General features: G+C 35.5%; 2 protein-coding genes across 2 annotated transcripts; one reads left to right on the forward strand and one right to left on the reverse strand.

The window, feature by feature from the left end:
• Positions 1–666: 666 nt before the first annotated feature.
• On the forward strand, positions 667–4,823 carry LOC145107943 (Alpha/Beta hydrolase fold-containing protein). Its single transcript, XM_079044905.1, has 8 exons — positions 667–853; positions 1,302–1,620; positions 1,710–1,907; positions 2,071–2,343; positions 2,432–2,534; positions 2,666–2,784; positions 2,857–3,033; positions 3,885–4,823. Exons 2-8 carry the CDS (start codon positions 1,321–1,323, stop codon positions 4,608–4,610), a joined length of 1,896 nt encoding a protein of 631 aa, XP_078901031.1. The 5' UTR covers positions 667–853; positions 1,302–1,320; the 3' UTR covers positions 4,611–4,823.
• Positions 4,824–8,599: 3,776 nt separating this feature from the next.
• Positions 8,600–9,913, reverse strand: LOC145107944 (protein ELF4-LIKE 4-like). Its single transcript, XM_079044906.1, has 2 exons — positions 9,775–9,913; positions 8,600–9,234 (listed from the first exon to the last, which is right to left on the reverse strand). Exon 2 carries the CDS (start codon positions 9,176–9,178, stop codon positions 8,837–8,839), a length of 342 nt encoding a protein of 113 aa, XP_078901032.1. The 5' UTR covers positions 9,179–9,234; positions 9,775–9,913; the 3' UTR covers positions 8,600–8,836.
• Between the last annotated feature and the right edge of the window lie 9,955 nt (positions 9,914–19,868).

The following is a 19,868-nucleotide window of genomic DNA, read 5'->3' on the forward strand; positions in this document are numbered from 1 at the left end:
CTTCACCTTTTTATTTCACAGAACAACACATCAAATTCAAGAGATGCTCAAATGGGATTAGGGTTATGGCAATGGACGTTTGCGGGAGATGGATGCTGTTAAATTAGGCAACCTTAGAATTTAGTGTCTTTAAATAAGGCCCAAAGACTGAAAATTAGGTTTTCTCCATTCAACAAGGTCGCACTGTGAATTCTATGTGTCACACCGTGAACTTCATTAAATGGTCGTGCGGTGACCAGTAGGACTCCTACTGTTACGTCGCGAGTCCGTCCAATCCACAAATTAAACAACAAAAGAATTAAATACCAAGAATCGAGAAGCAGACGTTACATTTGTAGATGTCCACGTGTAAAAATTTCGCAGATGGCGTCCTGCAATATCGTAACTATTTTTTTAACATTTTACTATTTTTTAATTATTTTTTAACAAATAGTTTACAAGACTAACATAGTTTATCATTTTCAAATAAATAACTCTTATTTATTTCGTCATAATACTAGCACTACTCATGCCATTTGGGTCGAGTCACCTTTTTGGACCATGTACACCACATATCGAAGTCAAGAAAGTTCCCACCGGCCACCTCTCGTTTTCACACAAACATTTCAAACTCTTTCGATCTGTTCTAATTTTACATAAAAGGAAAAATAATAAAATAAAACAAAAAATAAGAATAATAAGTCGGTTATTTCTTCTTTGTTCTTCCAAACAGATGGCTTCTCTGCCAACTTTATCAAACAGACGTTCTTGGTTTTAGGATTTATCCAACTTCAAATTCCTTTCCTTGATTTCTCCGGTTTAACCTTCGAATGCTTTCCAGATTTCTCTAGCACCCGGGGTTCTCTTCTCACAGGTTCGTAATCAAATCGTGTTCTATTTCTTGTTTTTGTGATCGCTTATCGGATTAATATCGTCTCTCGGAGTTTGGGTTTTTAGGGTTTTTGTTTTGTTAGATATTTATCATGATCAGGTTTTAATTCTACCCTCGTTTTTCAATGTTTTGATGAATTTGAGTTTATTTGCTTTGATCGTCATCGTTATTTCCACATTTTTCTTCTGCTTAATTCCCGAGTGATAGTTCCCAAAAGAATAGTCTTCCTTTTAAGCCATCGCTATATGACTTCTGTCGTAATCCGTTTCTTGTAGGAAATGTCTGTTGATTTCTTTGTTTACAATTTTAGTTTAAAGAAGTTGTACAAATTTGAGATTAACTGTCTTCAAAGAAAACGATTGAATAATTCCATACGGGTTTTCTATTTAGAGAAATTGTTTTTCAAACAACTTATTTTGTTCTTCAGCAGATATCAAGCTCTTAATCTCATGGCGACAGCAACAATGGCAACAGCAGCTGGTGCAGCTGCTCTGTTATATTATACTTTAAACAAAAAACTACAATCAGGCACAACACCCGATGATGAAGAAGAAAGTGATAGCCTTGTACAGAGTCATGGTCCTTCAGGAGTTGAACGAGTATCCAGTAGACTAATCCAGGCTCCTGCAACATGGCTGGAAACCATTTCAACTTTGTCAGAAACTCTTCGATTTACATATTCAGAAACTTTAGGTAAATGGCCAATTGGAGATTTAGCTTTCGGCATCACCTATTTGTTGAAAAGACAGGTTAGCATGTAACATGATGTCAATTTCACCATGATTTGACTCTTCATTTGATTGATGGAAATATGGAATATGACAACTTCGATCTACAGGGGAATTTGCATGTCAGTAGTGTATATGGAGGTGAAAAAAGCCTGCAACTTACAGGTCCTGAAATAGTTTCTGAGCTTAAATATCTCTTGGACTTGTTGACTCTTTGCTGGCATTTCTCCAAAAAAACATTTCCCATGTTTCTAGAGGAGACAGGCTTTTCACCTGAAGATGTTCTTATTCAGGAACCCAAAGCTGGAGTAAGTATTCTCTCTCTATAAATGATGTTTTGCTAGTAAAAAAGAAAACATAGCTTACTGGATTAAGGACTAAATGACCATTTTACCCTTACATTCTCATTAAGCACATTATGTCAAAAGAAAACAAGACTGTAATATGACATTTTTGGTTGGTTTATTTCAGATTTTGAAGCCGGCTTTTACAATATTAATAAACCACAAGACAAAAACATTCCTTCTATTGATTCGTGGGACCCACAGCATCAAGGACACTCTAACAGCAGCAACAGGGGCAGTTGTGCCATTTCATCATACAGTTGTGCATGAAGGAGGAGTTACTAATTTGGTATTAGGTTATGCTCATTGTGGAATGGTTGCAGCTGCTCGATGGATTGCAAAGCTTGCAACTCCTCTTCTTCTTAAAGCATTCCAAGATTACCCTGATTATAAGCTTCAAGTATTACTTTTTACTTTTTATCTTTCCTTTTCTTATATTCCAACATTTAATAATATATATTTAAAAAAAGATTTTATATTAAATTCAGATTGTTGGACATTCTTTGGGTGGTGGAACTGCTGCACTTTTAACTTATGTCTTAAGGGAACAGAAAGAACTCTCTGCAACTACCTGTGTCACATTTGCTCCAGGTAAACCTATCAAGTTATAGCATTGTACTTTATTTATTTATTTATTTATTTATTTATTTCAAATTAAGACATTTTACTTTTGAAAAATCTAGATTTCTATAATTGAACATTGTTGATATGATAATTATTAGGTGCTTGTATGACATGGGAGTTGGCAGATTCAGGGAATGAATTCATTACATCTGTCATAAACGGAGCAGATCTTGTCCCCACATTCTCAGCTGCTTCAGTGGACGATTTACGTGCAGAGGCAAGTACTAAAATTGTAAATACAATGTTCTTCAGGGGGTGAAATGAAACATTTTTTTGTTCTTCTTCACAGGTTACAGCATCAGCATGGCTGAATGATTTAAGAACTCAAATCGAACACACAAGAATCCTGAGAACATTTTACCGGTCAGCATCCGCTTTAGGCTCCCGGCTTCCATCAATGGCAACCGCCAGAGCAAAAGTCGCCGGAGCCGGCGAAATCCTCCGGCCAGTTTCCAGTGGCACACAGGTAAATACCATGTCCTTTTTGTCCATTTTTCTAAAAGGGAAAACTCAATAAAATTTGGCCTCATAATCCATTTAGTCCTTATGTGTTTTATTCTATTCAATTAAGTCTCAAAAATCAGCAATTGTATTTATTTTGACCCTTTTACTCGGTTAACAGGTCATCTCACTTTCAAAAGTTACATTTTTGGCTCAGATTTTAAAATTTATTACAAATTTGGTCAAAAAATTTCACTTTTGGACAAGATTTCAAAATTTTGTTACGAATTCATCTTAAATTTAGTTTTTTACATCTTTTTTTTTTCAAAAAAAAAATCGAATATGTTTTGTTTGTCGTATAAAATCATATTTATACAAAAAAAATATAATTTTCACATAAAAAACCTTCTTTTTTCTGTATAATTTAAAAAAAAACATTTTTGTATGCAAAATACCTATATAAAAACCTTTTTTTTAAAATTTTTTTTAATACAATTTCCCATGAGTATAAATATGATTTTATACAACAAACAAAACATATTCGAAATTTTTTTTTTGAAAAAAAAAAAGATGTAAAAAACTAAATTTAGGATGAAATCGTAACAAAACTTTGAAATCTGGGTCAAAAGTGTAAATTTTGGACCAAATTTGTAATAACATTTAAAATCTTGGCCAAAAGTGTAATTTATGAAAGTCGGTTGACCTGTTGGCCGAGTAAAAGGGTCAAAACGAATACAATTGCCGATTTTTGACACTTAATTGAATAAAAAAAACATATAAGGACTAAATTGATTATGAGACCAAAACATAAGGACTTTTATGAAGTTTTTTCTTTCTAAAAAGTTGCTAAAAATGGTGGATGATTGTAATTTATAGGTGGTGATGAGGCGAGCACAAAGCATGGCTCAGGCGGCATCGGCATGGTCCCGCCCAACTCTCGACATCTCATCATGGTCCTGCATGGGCCCGCGCCGGAGACCGGCGGCAGCCGCCAACATGATGTTGCCGGAGCATCTGTCTTCCACCACCGAAACGACAGCTCGAGCCCTCGAACTCCCAGTGTCTTCATCGGACGAAACCAACGTATCGGGCTCACGTTCTGCTGACGTGGCAGGCACCCATGAAGACCGAATGACTGAGTTTGAACTATGGGAACAGCTTGAACATGAGCTGTATGAGCACAGTGAAGGGGAGGAAGCTGACGTGGCAAAGGAGATGAGGGAGGAGGAAGAGGCGGCAAAGGTGTCGCCGGAGAACAGTGCACCGGATACGAAGGAGGCGCATAGGTTTTTTCCGGCGGGGAAGATCATGCATATAGTGACAACGGCTCCAGAGGTTGTGGAGGAGAGAGAAAGTATTGCCACGTCATCAAGTGAAACAGATGATGATAAGGATGAGGATGAGGTGGTGGAAGATAAAGTGGGGATATATTCGGCGCCAAGGTCGTTGTATAGTAAAATTAGATTGTCACATAGTATGATAACTGATCATTTTATGCCGGTTTATAGAAGACAGATGGAGAAGTTAATACGAGAGCTTGAGAAAGAGAAGGTGTCGTTGAAAAGTCATAGTAGCTCTGAAGAAATTGAACTAGTGTTATAGTAAGTGAGAGTCTTGTACATAGAGGTTGAAGGGGAAAAAGCGTAAATAGTTCATATTTGAAGATTCTGACTTGTGGTTAGTTTATAAAGAAACCAAAGTTTTGATATGTTATGTAGTCGCAAAATGAGTTCTAACAGTTTATTTTCGATGTATTAGGCTTGATGAGTAGAATGGATTATCAAACATAAAGTTTCAACATATTCAGAGTCCTAATATGATTCCTGAGTTCTAACAGTTTACTTTCTTCTCATGATGCACACAGTGACAGTATCCCCCATGTGATATCCTTAATAGAAAAACCGAACATGTTAAAAATTAAATGGAAAGCTTATGCCAAACATGTGAAATTAAATGGAAAGCTTATTTTCATAAGTAAATAAAGTGGTTCCCCAACTTATCTCGAAGGGAAATCTAACATTAGCAATAGTCGAAGATGTTGGATGAATTGGCAATATGCTTGTGTTTGTTGTCTTTAAAGATTTGTTTGAGACATGATCAAAGCTTTTGAGTGATGGTGTCATGTTTGATGATGATCGTTTGTAGCAAGTCTTTGGAGATAGTGATGAATAATTATTGCTTAACAATGGTATTTAGGCGATACCATGTAGGATCGTCAACCGGCAAAGAGTTTGTAGCAAGTCTTGATCGATATTGAGAATGACGAAATTCTTTAACCGGTTTACAGTGAAAATAGGGCTGAAAGGAATTTTATAATCACCTATTGTACCATTGGCCATGAGTGAAACAAAAGAAACGAGTGATAAACTATTGGTGGGAGGAGGTGGTTGTTGGTGATTTTAGTGTTATGAAATTTATTACAAGTTAGTACAAGGGAATTTATAAATTACCAATGGAGTTCAATTCTTTTTGACGGATAATGAGAATGACGAATTTATTACTAGTATAATGGAATTCATTACAATTTAGTATAACAGATGTAGTCCGCAGACTATAGATCTTTTGTTTCTGAAAACAAACAACATCTATGACATTTTAGTACAATGAAAGTTGTAGATTACCCATGGAGTCCAATTTTTGATTTTATTACAAGTTAGGATGTGTGGAGTATACGTTTGTATAAAACGGGTTTGATCTCGGTTCGAGCAAATGACAAGGGTCGATGGAGGCCTCCATCCCGGGGTGCGGGGCAACGCCCAAACCCGAAAATTTATTTGTTAAGAAAAAGGTTATGGAAATCTTATTTTCAGAATATATTCATCATAATTATCCTTAAAACCGACATATTTTATTTATGAGATAAAATCAGTATTTAACTGCTTAATACTTATCTATGGTAATCAAAAGAATTTGAATTTTATACAAACCCTAGTTCGTGACATCATATTAGTGCCTTGATTCCAGACTATTACTTGAAAGATTATCATCATAATCTGAATTTCATGTAACATAGGCATAAGTTCGAAACATCAGATTCGAAAAAAGTGTTCACACAATTCTTCAAGAAGATCAAAGTTCTCACTGATTTCAAAAATCTTATCCTCCTCCCTACCCTAATAGAGGTGTAATAAAGGCTTACGAGGTAGAGGGTGTTTAGGATTACGAGGTTGTGCAATAAAGACTTATATTGGTTTTGTGCACATCAAACAGGAGATTAAGAAATATTGTTTAGGATTACGAGGGTGTTTAGGATTATAGTCTGTCTCGGTATGATAAAGAAATATTGTAGGCACTTTTATTGGTTTTGTGCACATCAAACAGGAGATTAAGCGTTGACGTAAAAAAGGTTTCAATAACACATCAATGCATTGAATTCTATAAAATTTAATGGATTGTCACATCATTATTTCATTTTTCATACAATTTTATCATTTCTTTTTTCGTACAATGCATTGGACTCTACAAAATTTATTAAAACATGGGAGTATTTCTTAATAAAATCAGTTATTATTTAATCATTTTATATTACAAACCTTTTTTTTATAGAAGAGTTCAATATATATATATATATATATATATATATATATATATATATATATATATATATATATATACATGGAGTCCGAAATTATCTCTCCAAAATAGTATTTATTAAAAGAGAAGAGATTGCAACATGGGCGGAGAGAGTACCGGGGCTACCAGATCTCTCTCTCTCTCTCTCTCTCTCTCTCTCTCTCTCCTAAGCATATGTCTTTTAATGTAAAATTAAGTTGGTTCACAACATCTCTAAATGACTAATCACTAGCACATATCTTTTAAAAGCTAATATGAGCCGTATAAGAGGATAAGAAATTAAAATCCACTCTCTAATTTCTTTTAATTGTGGTCATTGTTAACTTCTAAAAAATAAGCAGCTTCAAATTTTTATCTTTTTGGTTGTTGCAAGCGTGCTTAGATTTTTATTGATGCGACCTTGGCTCCGACCACGTGCTCTGAGGATGTGTTCCTGTGTCGGACGAATCTGTAAAGTCACAACAAGCAAGACCGTCAGCCGTTCTCCGGGAGGGTGTCCCGGGAAAACACTCCGACGGTCAAGTCAGTGGGAATTATCTGGGTGAGAGTGATGAGAATTGAGAGAGATCACTTATTTCTCAAGGCAGGATGGAGATCCTTTTATACTGAGGATCCTCGTTGGTCCGTACAGGAGACAAAGACTGTAATTCCGACATGATCCATTACTCTAATTGGCTAATCGTGTCCCATGATGTGTCAGGGCTCAGGCGATAATGCGTAAGGCATACTCTTTGTCACTTGGAGCCATTACATTTGTCATGTAGCGGGGAATGCTCTTGACGGGGTCAGACCTCTCGCGCGGACGTCCCACCTGTTGGACCACCGGGCGCTGGAGCTCTACTGGTCTGGTCACTGGGCAAGCTGACTGGAGAATCCTTCGGCCTAGGGGCCTTACTCTTAGCCCGTGCCAGGAGGCGCGTCATCATTTATCAATAACAAACAACAAAGTAATTTTAATTTAATTTAATTTATAATTAATATTATTTTTATTATTAGTAATTTGGTTTTGTATAATTAAATGATAAATCAAGAGCAATCAAAGAGTCATCCGTTTTTTCCAAACCAAAAGAAAATTTTCGTTATGCATATCGCATCTCGTTAGTAACAACAGACAAGATGTTATAAATCCAGAACCGAAAAAAAATAATAATAAATTTAAAAAAGCAATTAAAGTGATTATGTGAAATCTATCAAATAGAAAAAGATCATTAAAAAAATGATTATGAATTCATCCCCTTGTCTTTTTAATTTTCAAAACTTTATCATTTTTAGTCCCTGTTTCCTATTTTGTTTTCTTTCTAATCCATTTACATTATTAAAATATATTTGTTTCTCTAATGTTACATATAATTGGTACTATATAGCCGACCACTTGGTACAAGCACAATGGTTGATGTAAAAAGGACAAAAGAGTCCCGATGATTTGGCAAGGGGATCATGATTACCAAAAGCTACTTTCGAATCCTACTTTCCCCACAAAACTAAAAGCATCTTCAATACAGACCTCATCCAAACAGAATCATCAAACATCACAGCTCACAGCTCACAACCACATTGCTTACTTTTTCTTGATTTTGGGCCACCTTTTTTAACAATATGTATGGCCGAATTCATGTCCTTCCAACCAAAAACACCATAATCAGATTCTTGAAATAGCACACAAAGCTTTTCCTTTTCATTTCAGAATCAACTTTGGTCAAGATAAAAGATACCCAAATGGGCACCTATCAGAATTATTCCATAAAGATTACATTTTTCTTCATTAAAATATGAATCTTGATCATAAATGCTTAGAAGCTGTTTGATATGTCTCTTACTGGTTATATGGTAAAAGGTTGGGTCTGTATATGTGAGATTCAGACTGTTTGATGTCATATTTAGAATCCTCAGATATGCCTCTTAGACAGTCAGATTCAAAATTGTTTCTGACTGTCAGATTCAAAATTGTTTCTGACTGTCAGATCTAACTCAATCAGCAAATATCAAACAACCCTTTAATTTATAAAGAGATAAAAGTATTATTACAAAAACCAAATTACACGGTGATTATTGGTGAAACCCCAATGCAATTTTATAACAAAGGAAGAAGAAACCTAAAAACATGCTTAAATCATGTGGAATAGCTAAACAAGAGACGTTTTAAACAAAAATTACAACATGGGTATGATATTTGGTAGCTTGAATTGCCAATTATGAAAATGATATTCATTCCTAAAAGAGATGTTAAAAGATGTTGATCTTGATTTGATTAGCATTTAGCCAGACCTCACTCTTTTTTTCCCATCAGATCTTGTTGTCCCACCTGACTCAGCTTCAGATGATGCATCCATTGATTTGCTAAAAGAATTTGAAAGATCACCATAAAGATCAACCACTCTTTTAACATTGTTGTTGAGTTCTCTGATTAGACCCACGTTTCTTGTCAAGTTAACAGGTAATTTAGATTCTTGATTCTGATTGATTTCATTGATCAGCAGTCTGTTTTGATCCAAAATGTTTTGGACTTGAACAAAGCTCTTTTGAAATGTTTGTAGTACTTTCCCATCTACTCCTAATTGTGATCCGTTTCCAATTCCTGAAAATATATCACCTTCCATTGTTTTTTCTTTTTCTTCTCCCTTGTGTTGAATCAGAAACACCCAGAATTAAACACCTGAAGTTTATGAGTAGTGAAAGATTGTAAAGTTAATAGAAATCATCACAAATAGTCAATCATGGATTATCTTTTATGGGTCCTAGCAATCTTTCAATTCCGTTTTTGGTTTAGAATTTGGATTGAGATGTAATCTACCTATTTATGATTCAACAAGCCTTTTTATGGGTAAATGATGTTTTACTGAATTTTCTAAGTAGAATATACAATGCCCCAAAATTGGTAAACAGGCGTATAATCTTGATATTTCAAGAAAGAAATCTATTGAAAAAAAAGATCATGGCATCTTTCAATAGTGTAAAGAGGAAAAAGGGTTCTTGCTTTAAGTATTACGAACCCCAGTTAAACATAACAATGTCATGAACTGCTTTATGAGAAAGATGGCATTTTATCGAACACCCAGAAGGCAAGATTACAAGAAAATCAAATCCATGAAGAAAAGGTCGAACAAAAACAGAAAGAAGCATTGAAATTCATGGAATCGCACACATCAGTTCGAAAATAAAGCAAAAAGGAAGGAAGAAGGAGGAAATCATTCACCTGCAACATAAAGAACATTATTTGCGGAAACGTCAAAAAGGGTATCGAAATCAGGAATTCCCCGAAGGCTGAGATTAAGCAGAGACCCTGAAATCATCAGCAAGAAAGAAGAGAGAGAGATATACAATTGGAGTCTTCTGTATACGAGATTTGACAGTACACACGACGTGTATTTTGGCTCTCTCTCTCTCTCTCTCTCTCTCTCTCTCTGTTTCTCTCTCTTCCCTCGTTTACTTCACCTGCGGGATTCTCCGCTGTTTCTGAATTCTGATTGCGTTTTCTTTTGCTTTTCTGGACGAAAGAAGACGACTTTTGGCACTCATGAGATGTAAATGTAATGTACCGATGTCTATTGGACCGGGTGGGTTTGAATGTTTTCTGGACCGGATCTAATCCGACCTAATCCCCAATTTTCTTGATTTTGACAGAAAGCAATTATTGTAAATCCAATGATCCACAATGGCACAATCACTTTTTTGGGGTACATAACATAATAACATAATGAGACCCAATCAAGTATTGCACGTTTAACAAAATATAATTGGTTTTTAAAAAGACCCAATTTTATGTTATTCGCTTTGATCCATAACCTAGAGTAAAGATTTAACGGGTTACCATGTTTCTCATGTGAGAAATTAAATATTCTTCTACATTTTGTTTCTACAAATCCTTCTATCCAATTAAATAGTGACATGTGTAACATTTAATAGTCATTAAATGAATTTCAATGATATTTTAGTATACTAATATGACACATGTCATCATTTAATTGGGTAGGAGGATTGATATAAACAAAAAGTAGGAGGATATTTAATTTCTCTTCTCATATTTTCTCTTCCATGAACGTCATTTCATTTCTTATAATTCTTCTTTTATTTTTATTTTCACCTGTGAAATAGTCACCTTATATTGTCCCTTATTTTTTAATGTAAAGACTCTTGTATGTACAATTGAAAATTGCACAAAATAAATGGAAACATAGGATGAGGTGTGGTGAGTTCTCACCAAAAATAAGAAAAAAATGAGAGAAAAATGAAGGTGGGACGGTGTTACTGTTGGTGATTTTAGTGTCACCATGTCATTTTTATGTAACTGGAATTAACATGTGAGCTAAATGACTTCATAATTTGTATTCTAATATATGTCCGGGTTTGTGCGGAGTGCACACATGTATAAGATCAAATTAGAGGTTCGACGACAAGTCGGGGGTCCGGGGGCAGCGCCCCTTTGGTGGGTCTAGGGGCAGAGCCCCTGGCTGGGGTAAACCTCTCCGAATTTTACATATGGGAACTTAGTGGGAAATTAGATTTCTTGAGGGTGATTATGGTAAAACTAACGTAACTCGTTAGTTTTGGTAACCCTAAATCCTCATTAAAATCTGGATTACCCTGACTTGCTTCCAAAGAAACTCATGACGGCCCAACCCTAATGAAACCCTAATCTCGTTTATTATATAAACGATTCTTCCTTCTCAGAAGTGACACACGAAATTTAGCTCTCGTTTTCTTCAAACTTTCACATAATCTTTCTAGCAATTTGGCTTACGATTTCTATGCATAGAATCGTAAGTGTCCACTTGGATTATCCTAGGCTGAATCTCTTGCAATCGAGGCATAGGGTAGAAATATCAGTCCGGAAAGTGTTCTCACGATCCAAGTTGGTATCCAGATCTCTACTACAAACCCTTTTGTTTTCTTACAGTTACCATAAGCATTGCAATGTCATGTCATGTCGCCTTCACTGCACCCCATGATGAAAGTACTCTATTTTGACTATGAAATGTGGATGCATGTGTTGAAAGGAAGTTGATGATTAGATGTTGATGACATCAAAAGAATCAAGTGTTGAACGAAATATCCAAATGATCTGGTAGAATATTCAACCAAATAACAGTTCTCTGACCCGGGTTCTAATTCGTCTTGAGTCTTATGTCGAACGTAAGCCTCACAACCCTACATTTTCAAATATGATAATGAAATGACACTTCCATTTCATAGAACAGTTAGTGTTTCAGAAACCTTCTTGGTTGGTAAGAGATTTAGGATTTTTATAGCAGTCTCTAAGGCATATTTCCATAAACTTAGAGGAAGCGTAGTGCGACTCATCATGCACCGAACCATATCAATCAATGTTCGGTTTCTCCTCTCAGCTACACTGTTATGTTGTGGTGTTATGGGTGGAGTCAGTTGTGATATTATCCCACAATTTCTATGATGATCACAAAATACATCATTAAGATACTCACTATCCTTATCGAATCTAGGAATCTTAATCTTTTTCCCAAGTTGGTTTTTGTTGGGTTTTGATTATTCTAACACTCTTATGGTGTACATGCAACCCTAGAAACCTTGGATCTATGTTTTACTAAGATACATGCAAAATTGATTTTCCAAGGTTCTTCAACTATCTAGCATAGCATGGGGAACTTTTAAACATAAATGCTAGAAGAAGAACATACCTTTTGTGGTTTGGATTCCTTGAGAACCTTGTGAGCCTAGCACCTCAAGTGTGATGCCTCAAATGTCTCACACAACACCACAACACTTGGAATGACCTTGATAGAAGTTCACTTACACCTCAAAATCGGCTTGCCCTCTTTCTTGTACAAGTAGTAGTCATAGTGCCGATTTTGCTTGCATGGGGTTCTTTATATAGTTGTGGCACAAGTAGGGTTACACCATGTAAACCCTAATTGTCATGGCTTTCCATATTTCATGATCTATGGGTTTGTAACCTCCATGGATTATCCATGGAGCACCTTATGGGTTTTAACCAAATCCATACAAACCATGGATCATTAGCCCACTATACAAGAATTGATGAATTACACAATCAACCCCATATATTTAATTAGTCTCCTTTTGATCACTTAATTAATTCCAAATTAATTCTTTGATCAATGCTAATTAAATAACATTATTAATATATTAGAACTTATAATATATTAATAATCCTTAAGTGTCATTTCTCTCATTTAGTCTATCTAAGTGTTGCAATGCCATATAACCCAAATGGACCATGCCAACCGGGTCAAGTACATTCCAGGAATAGTTATGAACTTAGACACCTAATCCAACAGTCTCCCACTTGGATAAGTCTAATAACTATAACTGCAAGAATGACTTTAGGAACCGATCAACAAGTAGCTCTTTCAAGGTCTCGCGGAACTGAGAAGATGATGATACACCATTTAAGATAAGTGATCATATAATCCTCTGTTCTAGATATTAGCCGGACAAATACATGGAACAATGTCTTACTTATTGTCCAACAGTTTGTTTCCCGATTTCTGATTTGTTTGACATAGAACTTATTTGAACACATCAACTTAGTTCTGACCGGGCCCGGTAAATGGGTCAACACAAAATCATTGAGGGGCGCAAATATTGCTTCTAATTCAAGAAGGAACAGATAAACTTCGACTCATATGCTTGTTCTACTACTTGTTGAATTATACACAAAGGCACGTTTTATAACATCGAGTTACCAATGCGTTTTCGTACAATCAATGTATAACCAACTCATAGGCAACAAGTCATATCTATAGGTTTGAAGACTTATATGATATTACCATCTCGCGATCACTCGAGATAAATTCCATGAAGTGATACCAGCGAGCGTGGGTTGAATCCAATACTCAGAACTTATGATCACTCATGAATGTTGCAGCAACTCTTGCTATGTCCCATACCTTGAACATCTACAATCCAACTTCATGACAGTCTTGATTCATATCTACTTCCAACATATGACCGACTGTGGATGGTTTGAATAAATTAGTCATTCAGCAAAAATGACCTAGTTATTCTGGAAGTCAAAACATGCAAAGTGAAACACAAGAATAATCGAATCAAATATGGTATCAGAACTTATGAATATAAATAAAACATCTTTTATTTATCACTATATTGATTACACATTATCCATTGCATACTGTTTCAAACTATCAACTTTATACTTGAATTAAAACAATAGTTGTCCCATGCTCCAAGCATGTACACTATGGTTTTTTCTAAACACTAGTCATGTCATACACCAAGTATGCATACTAAGTTTTTCCAAACATTAGTTATGCCATACACCAAGTATTCACAATAAGTTTGTCTATGATCTTTACTTTGTGAAATAGATCGATTGAACATAATTCCAATGATTCACATTTCACAATCCCAAATCCTTATCGTAAATGTAAGAATTCCAAATTCCTACCATTTATTGAAATCTGTTAGATTCTAAACTTATATCGTTCGGGGGCGGAGGACTTCAGGTAAGTATCACAACACATGCAATATAGTAATCAAAGTACAAACAACCATTGGATTAATAAGTATAAGTTTTACATAAGTGTTTAAACATTACATATTCAAACACCAAAGTAGGTACAATAGAAGACAAGAGTCGCGGTACGGTACTAGGTAGTCTTCTCAAAAGCTTCGGGAGTGTACCTGTCTACTGGATTCCTGAGAATACAAGTTATTTGGAAAGAGTAGATCAACATTTAAGCTGGTGAGTTCATAAGTATTTTAGTTCTGTTAAGTATACTCTAGGTTCTTTGGAAAAGTTCATTGGTTCCTCCAGAAAATCCTATATTTCCTGAGGTGATAAACTGATAACCTCAATAGTTTCCCTCTGTAATTACTTAGTTTATACTAAATATATAACCTAATATCGAACGAACAGTTAAATGGGTGTATCTGCCCTAAGCCCACAACCAAACAAGGAACAGGAAGTAAGGCGGAAGTCACACATTTTACTGTCCATCGGATATTACTTATGTATAACTTTGATGTAATAACTAAGGAATTATAGAATTAACCACTAAAGGTCCTTTATGCTATGCTAGTTGACTAAGTTCCAATCGTAAAAGTAGTTTAATCCCATAAACCGTTTCATTTGTAAAAGTGGTTTAACCCCATAAACCGTTTCATTTGTAAAAGTAGTTTAATTCCATAAACCGTTTCATTTGTAAAAGTGGTTTAATCCCATAAACCGTTTCTTTTGTAAAAGTGGTTTAATCCCATAAACCGTTTCATTTGTAAAAGTAGTTTAATCCCATAAACCGTTTCATTTGTAAAAGTGGTTTAATCCCATAATCCGTTTCCTTTGTAAAAGTGGTTTAATCCCATAAACCGTTTCCTTTGTAAAAGTATTCATAGTTATATCTGTTCTACAGTAAAACATTAGTATTAATCCTGGAAAATATTATATTATCCATAATACTGCCTTGTGGTTTTAAATGTTCCAAAACCAGAAGTACAAGTATATTTGCCATACTTGATTTCATGATACGTAGTTTTTACTATAAGTAAAAACTAACAGAAGGTATATTTGATCAGGATGTAATTATCTTTTCTTATTGTTTTAAGAGAAGTATATTACTTAGTAATTCACTCGTTGTTTTATCCATGTGAGTTCTATTAACCATACTAATATGACTGATATGCCTGCTGCGACGTTCTTCAGGCGTCGGAAACGGTATGATATTTAACACCCTAGGCCTACCGGCCAAACTGTAGCGAACAGCAAAGGTGCGGGATTGTCAGTCCCATATAGATCTATACACAAATTCACGCTCTCCCTACAAGAGATTCTGGTTAATAAGTCAGGACTTAAGGTCGTACTTAGATAAGTACACCATGAAGAGTATCACAAATTTATTGTTTCAACGAGATTACGATGTATTATTACCCCGTGATTGCTAACCCTGGTACGTTGTATTTGTACCTTTGTTAATACAAACCCGATATGATGTATTATTACCCCGTGATTGCTAACCCTGATACATTGTATTTGTACCTTTGTTAATGTAAACCCGGTATGATGTATTATTACCCCGTGTTTGCTAACCCTGGTACTCTGTATTGTACCTTTGTTAATGCAAACCCGGTATGATGTATTATTACCCCGTGTTTGCTAACCCTGGTACTCTGTATTGTACCTTTGTTAATGCAAACCCGGTATGATGTATTATTACTTCTTTAATATGTTATTCGTATATTAAAGGTATTATACATATCCTGGTATAGATAAATGAATTGTTGGTAATTTCCTTGGAAAGTATACAGTCGTGAATCATACTTGTATATTTAGTTTTGAATCATAAATTATACCTATTATAATTTATATGTTCTATCTGATTAGCATGATTTCTCATGGATGAACACCTTTGCTCAGCATGATACAAAGGTAATAATACCGAATGAAGTAACCTTTTATATTCATATATGTATAATATATATATATATATATATATATATATATATATATATATATATATATATATATATATATATATATAATTAAGAAGGAAACGACCTTCGGACAAATAACACCACCTTAATTCCACATCCAAACAAGGAAAATGAAATAAGATAATTCATTAGTCCTAAGCCCTTCAAATCTTATTTATATATTTATACATATATAAACATGATTTTGGCAATTATAATTTGAAATAGTTTATAAAACCTTTTTCAAAGAATTTAATGGAGTTTACATGACTTTAAAGATTTAACATGGCCTTAAGTCATTTTGGAAGTATTTGGTAATCCTTAAAAGCATAAGGAAACCCTTTGTGTGATTATTATCACATACAATTATTAACACAATTTATATTGTGTTAAACTTGTATTCCCCCCCCTAAAAAGCATTTAAAAACCATTAAAAAGGTAAATTATAGGGGTATGAACTCACTTTGATAAGTGGTGATTTGAGCAGCTTATTGGACCTCGGTCTCGGTCCAATCAGATGGTGACACGGCGAACTTCGGTCCTATCAGAAGGTGACACGTTGAGGCTCGCATGCGAGGGTGACGTGGCCGAAGAGGGTCCATGCGAAATTTCCCGATTTTCTAGATTTCTTGATTTTCGTGCCAAAAACTTGCGAAATTCATAACTTTCGCATACGAGCTCCGTTTTTGGCGTTTTTTATATGCACGCGTAGGTAAAATTATACTCTACGACTTTCGTTTAGACTTCGTCGACTAATTTTGACTTTATTTTTAATATTATTATTTTTAACAGACCGGGATAGGAAATCCGTTAAAAATTCATAACTTCTTCATCCGACGTCCGTTTTCGTCTGTCTTTTTACCATTGTACTACTTTTGACGAGACCTTCGATTCTAGTTTAAGTTGTGTCGGCTAAATATCGATCGATTTTGTATTTCGAATTTTTAGCTGTCTATTGCTAAACCGCAACTTAGAAAAATCATAACTTCCTCATACGAAGTCAGATTTTTACGTTCTTTTTATGAACGTTCTCGGTTTAACATATTCTATAACTTTCATTTAGATTGCTAAGGATAAAAAGCCTTTTATCGAAAATTCACTTTTTACACTAAACAGTGTTTTGCCGGTTTTTCGATTGGTCATAACTTCTTCGTTATAACTCGGATTTCAGTGTTCTTTATATTTTTGGAAACCTAGTTACAGTCTCTACCACTTGGTTCATCCCAATTACGATTTTTGATCAATTTATTTTTGACCTAATTTTGACTGGTGTCACATTATCCCCCCGTTAGAGGGAATTTCGTCCCGAAATTAAGTCTAAAGTGATACTCATGGACTAGGTCTAATCTTCCCTTTCCCAAGTGAATTCAGGTCCCTGGTTTGTAATCCAGCGAACCTTCACTAACGGGATAAGACTTTGCTTGGTTCTTTTGATTTCCCTATCCATGGTTTTCGTTGGTTCTTTTACAGAGTGTAGACTTTTATTTAACTTGATTTCGTTGAGTAACATAACTAGTGTTTTATCGGACAGACACCTCTTTAGATTAGATATGTGAAAGGTGGGATGAATGTTATTAAGTTTTTGTGGTAGTTTAAGTTTATAAGCTACAAGACCGATTCTGGTAAGAATCTCAAATGGTCCTATGTACCTTGAATTTTGTATTCCACGCTTTTTCAAGCGTATCTTGTCCTTCCTGGGTGAGACCTTCATATGACAAAGTCATAAATCCTGGAATTTCAAGGGTTTTCTTTTATCGAAGCCGTAGCTTCTCTGATTAACTCTGGAAGCTTTATGTCGCTTCCTAATTTGTATTTTCTTTTTGGTAGTTTCTCGGATGAATTCCAGATCAACGATGGTGCTGTGTGGAAATTGGACCTCTAGCTAGTTGCGTATTACCTAATTTAGTCCAGTGCAGATAGGATCTGCACTTGTGAGCACTGAAGATTTTGAATGGAGCAACTTGAATGCTAGCGTGATAAAGGACTCAACTAATTGGTAAATGGGTATCCCATGCTTTACCAAGGTCGATCACATACGTTCTTATCCATTCTTCCCAAGGTTTCGTCTGCCACATTTTCAGGTTTCAAGGCTTCCTGTTGAACCTCCTTACTTTGTGTGGACATATTTGAATGGGTTATCATAGTCCATGATTGGCTCTACGACCTGAGTACTCTTTATGACTTAGGGTGTCAGCTACTATATTGGCTTTGTCGGGATGATAATGAATTTTGAATTCGTAGTCATTTAGTAGCTCGACCCACTGTCGTGGTCTCACGTTGAATTCCTCCTAGTAGAATATATGATGAAGGATTTTGCTCCGAAGTTCATGATAAGCCTCATACTTGGCTCATCCATCATCACGTCGTGTATACAAGTCGTATATAATTTATTTTTCACAAAATGTTCGGATGGGTGACTCTGCCCCAAGTCCACAACCAAACAAGGAACAGGAGATAGGGCGAAATTACACATCCTTAATCTTGTTAAGTCTAAATTATATACCACTCTCGTGTATACACTTAGCAGCGATAAATTAACCTAATGAGTTCTTAGTCTCTATTCTTGAACTTGAACTGCGGTACAATGATTTTCCTATGAGATCTATTGGGGTACTTCGGTGGTTACTGACTTTTAAGACTACTTCGGTGCTTTTCGTTTGAAGTTTCTTGTCTACTGAGTAGACTAAAAGGTGTGGTATCCTTCGCATGGGTACTTCTGAAGTTTTGAAATGAAAGACAACCTAAGAGTTTGCGTTATGGATTGGAAGAATTTCATCTTATGGCTGATTAAGGAAAGAGTTCTCTTACACAGCATAAGAATTTTCACATGGTAAGGGCCAGACCAAACCATGTCAAATGAGGATGTCGGAATTTTCTCGAAGAAAATAGATATTAAGTCGTTCTGGGAGGACTGATTACTAGGATGATGAACTATCCTATGTACCTAAGTTTTCAGCGCTTCTGGTTACGAATCCCCTTTTTGAAATTGGCGGGCACTACCAATACGAGAGTTCTGATAATTTGAAATTATGAAATTTCATGAAATGATCCTTACTAGGTCTCTCTATAATCGCTTGGTGTATACAAGTCATGTATAATTAAGATTGGTAGGACCTTTGACTGAGCAACCCTGCCCTAAATCCACAACCAAACAAGGAACAGGAAATGAGACGGGATTACTCACTCTAAGTTTACAAATCTTAATTATAAATGACCCTTATGTATACACTAAGTCATCATAGCTTACCTATTAGGGTTTCAAATTTTATATAGATGCTGTGATTTAATTTGAACGGGAGAGTACTCATAATTATAGATAATTATCGGGGTTTGGAAGCGTACCAAAATATAGCAGGGTTCTTTGATGCCTTCCCATGTATTGGGGTCAAACTCCTCCTGCTCTCCCGTCGTTCTTCTCTGTTGGATAGTCCCTCTTGTAATGTCCTATTTCACCACAAAGGTGACATATGGGAATGGTTCCAACATTGGTAGTTGAAGTGATGAACTCCACCGGAGTTCTACAGATGCGGGCGGTATGCCCCTTCAGGTTGCATCTATTGCAATGCAGCTCTCGGCAAACTCCATGATGATAGTAGTTGCACTTGATGCAGTGGGGGAGGTTTCCTAAGTACGGCGTGGTCGGTGCTGGAATAACAGGGCTGATGGGGGTATTGACTGCCCCAGTTTGTTGCCCTCTGTTAGGTTTTTGAGTTGAACAACTCTCTTTCTTGTTTTCGAACTTTAGTTTCAGGATATTAGGCTTATGGTTCGAAGTGTCCTTACAAATAGGTACTCGTTGCTGTACTTGGCCATTACCACGATCGGGGTTACCGATAGCATTACCACTAACATTTGCATTGTTAG

The sequence above is a fragment of the Lactuca virosa genome, chromosome 4 (genome assembly GCF_052849685.1).
Source record: "Lactuca virosa cultivar CGN04683 chromosome 4, Lactuca_virosa_CGN04683_v6, whole genome shotgun sequence".
NCBI lineage: Eukaryota > Viridiplantae > Streptophyta > Magnoliopsida > Asterales > Asteraceae > Lactuca > Lactuca virosa.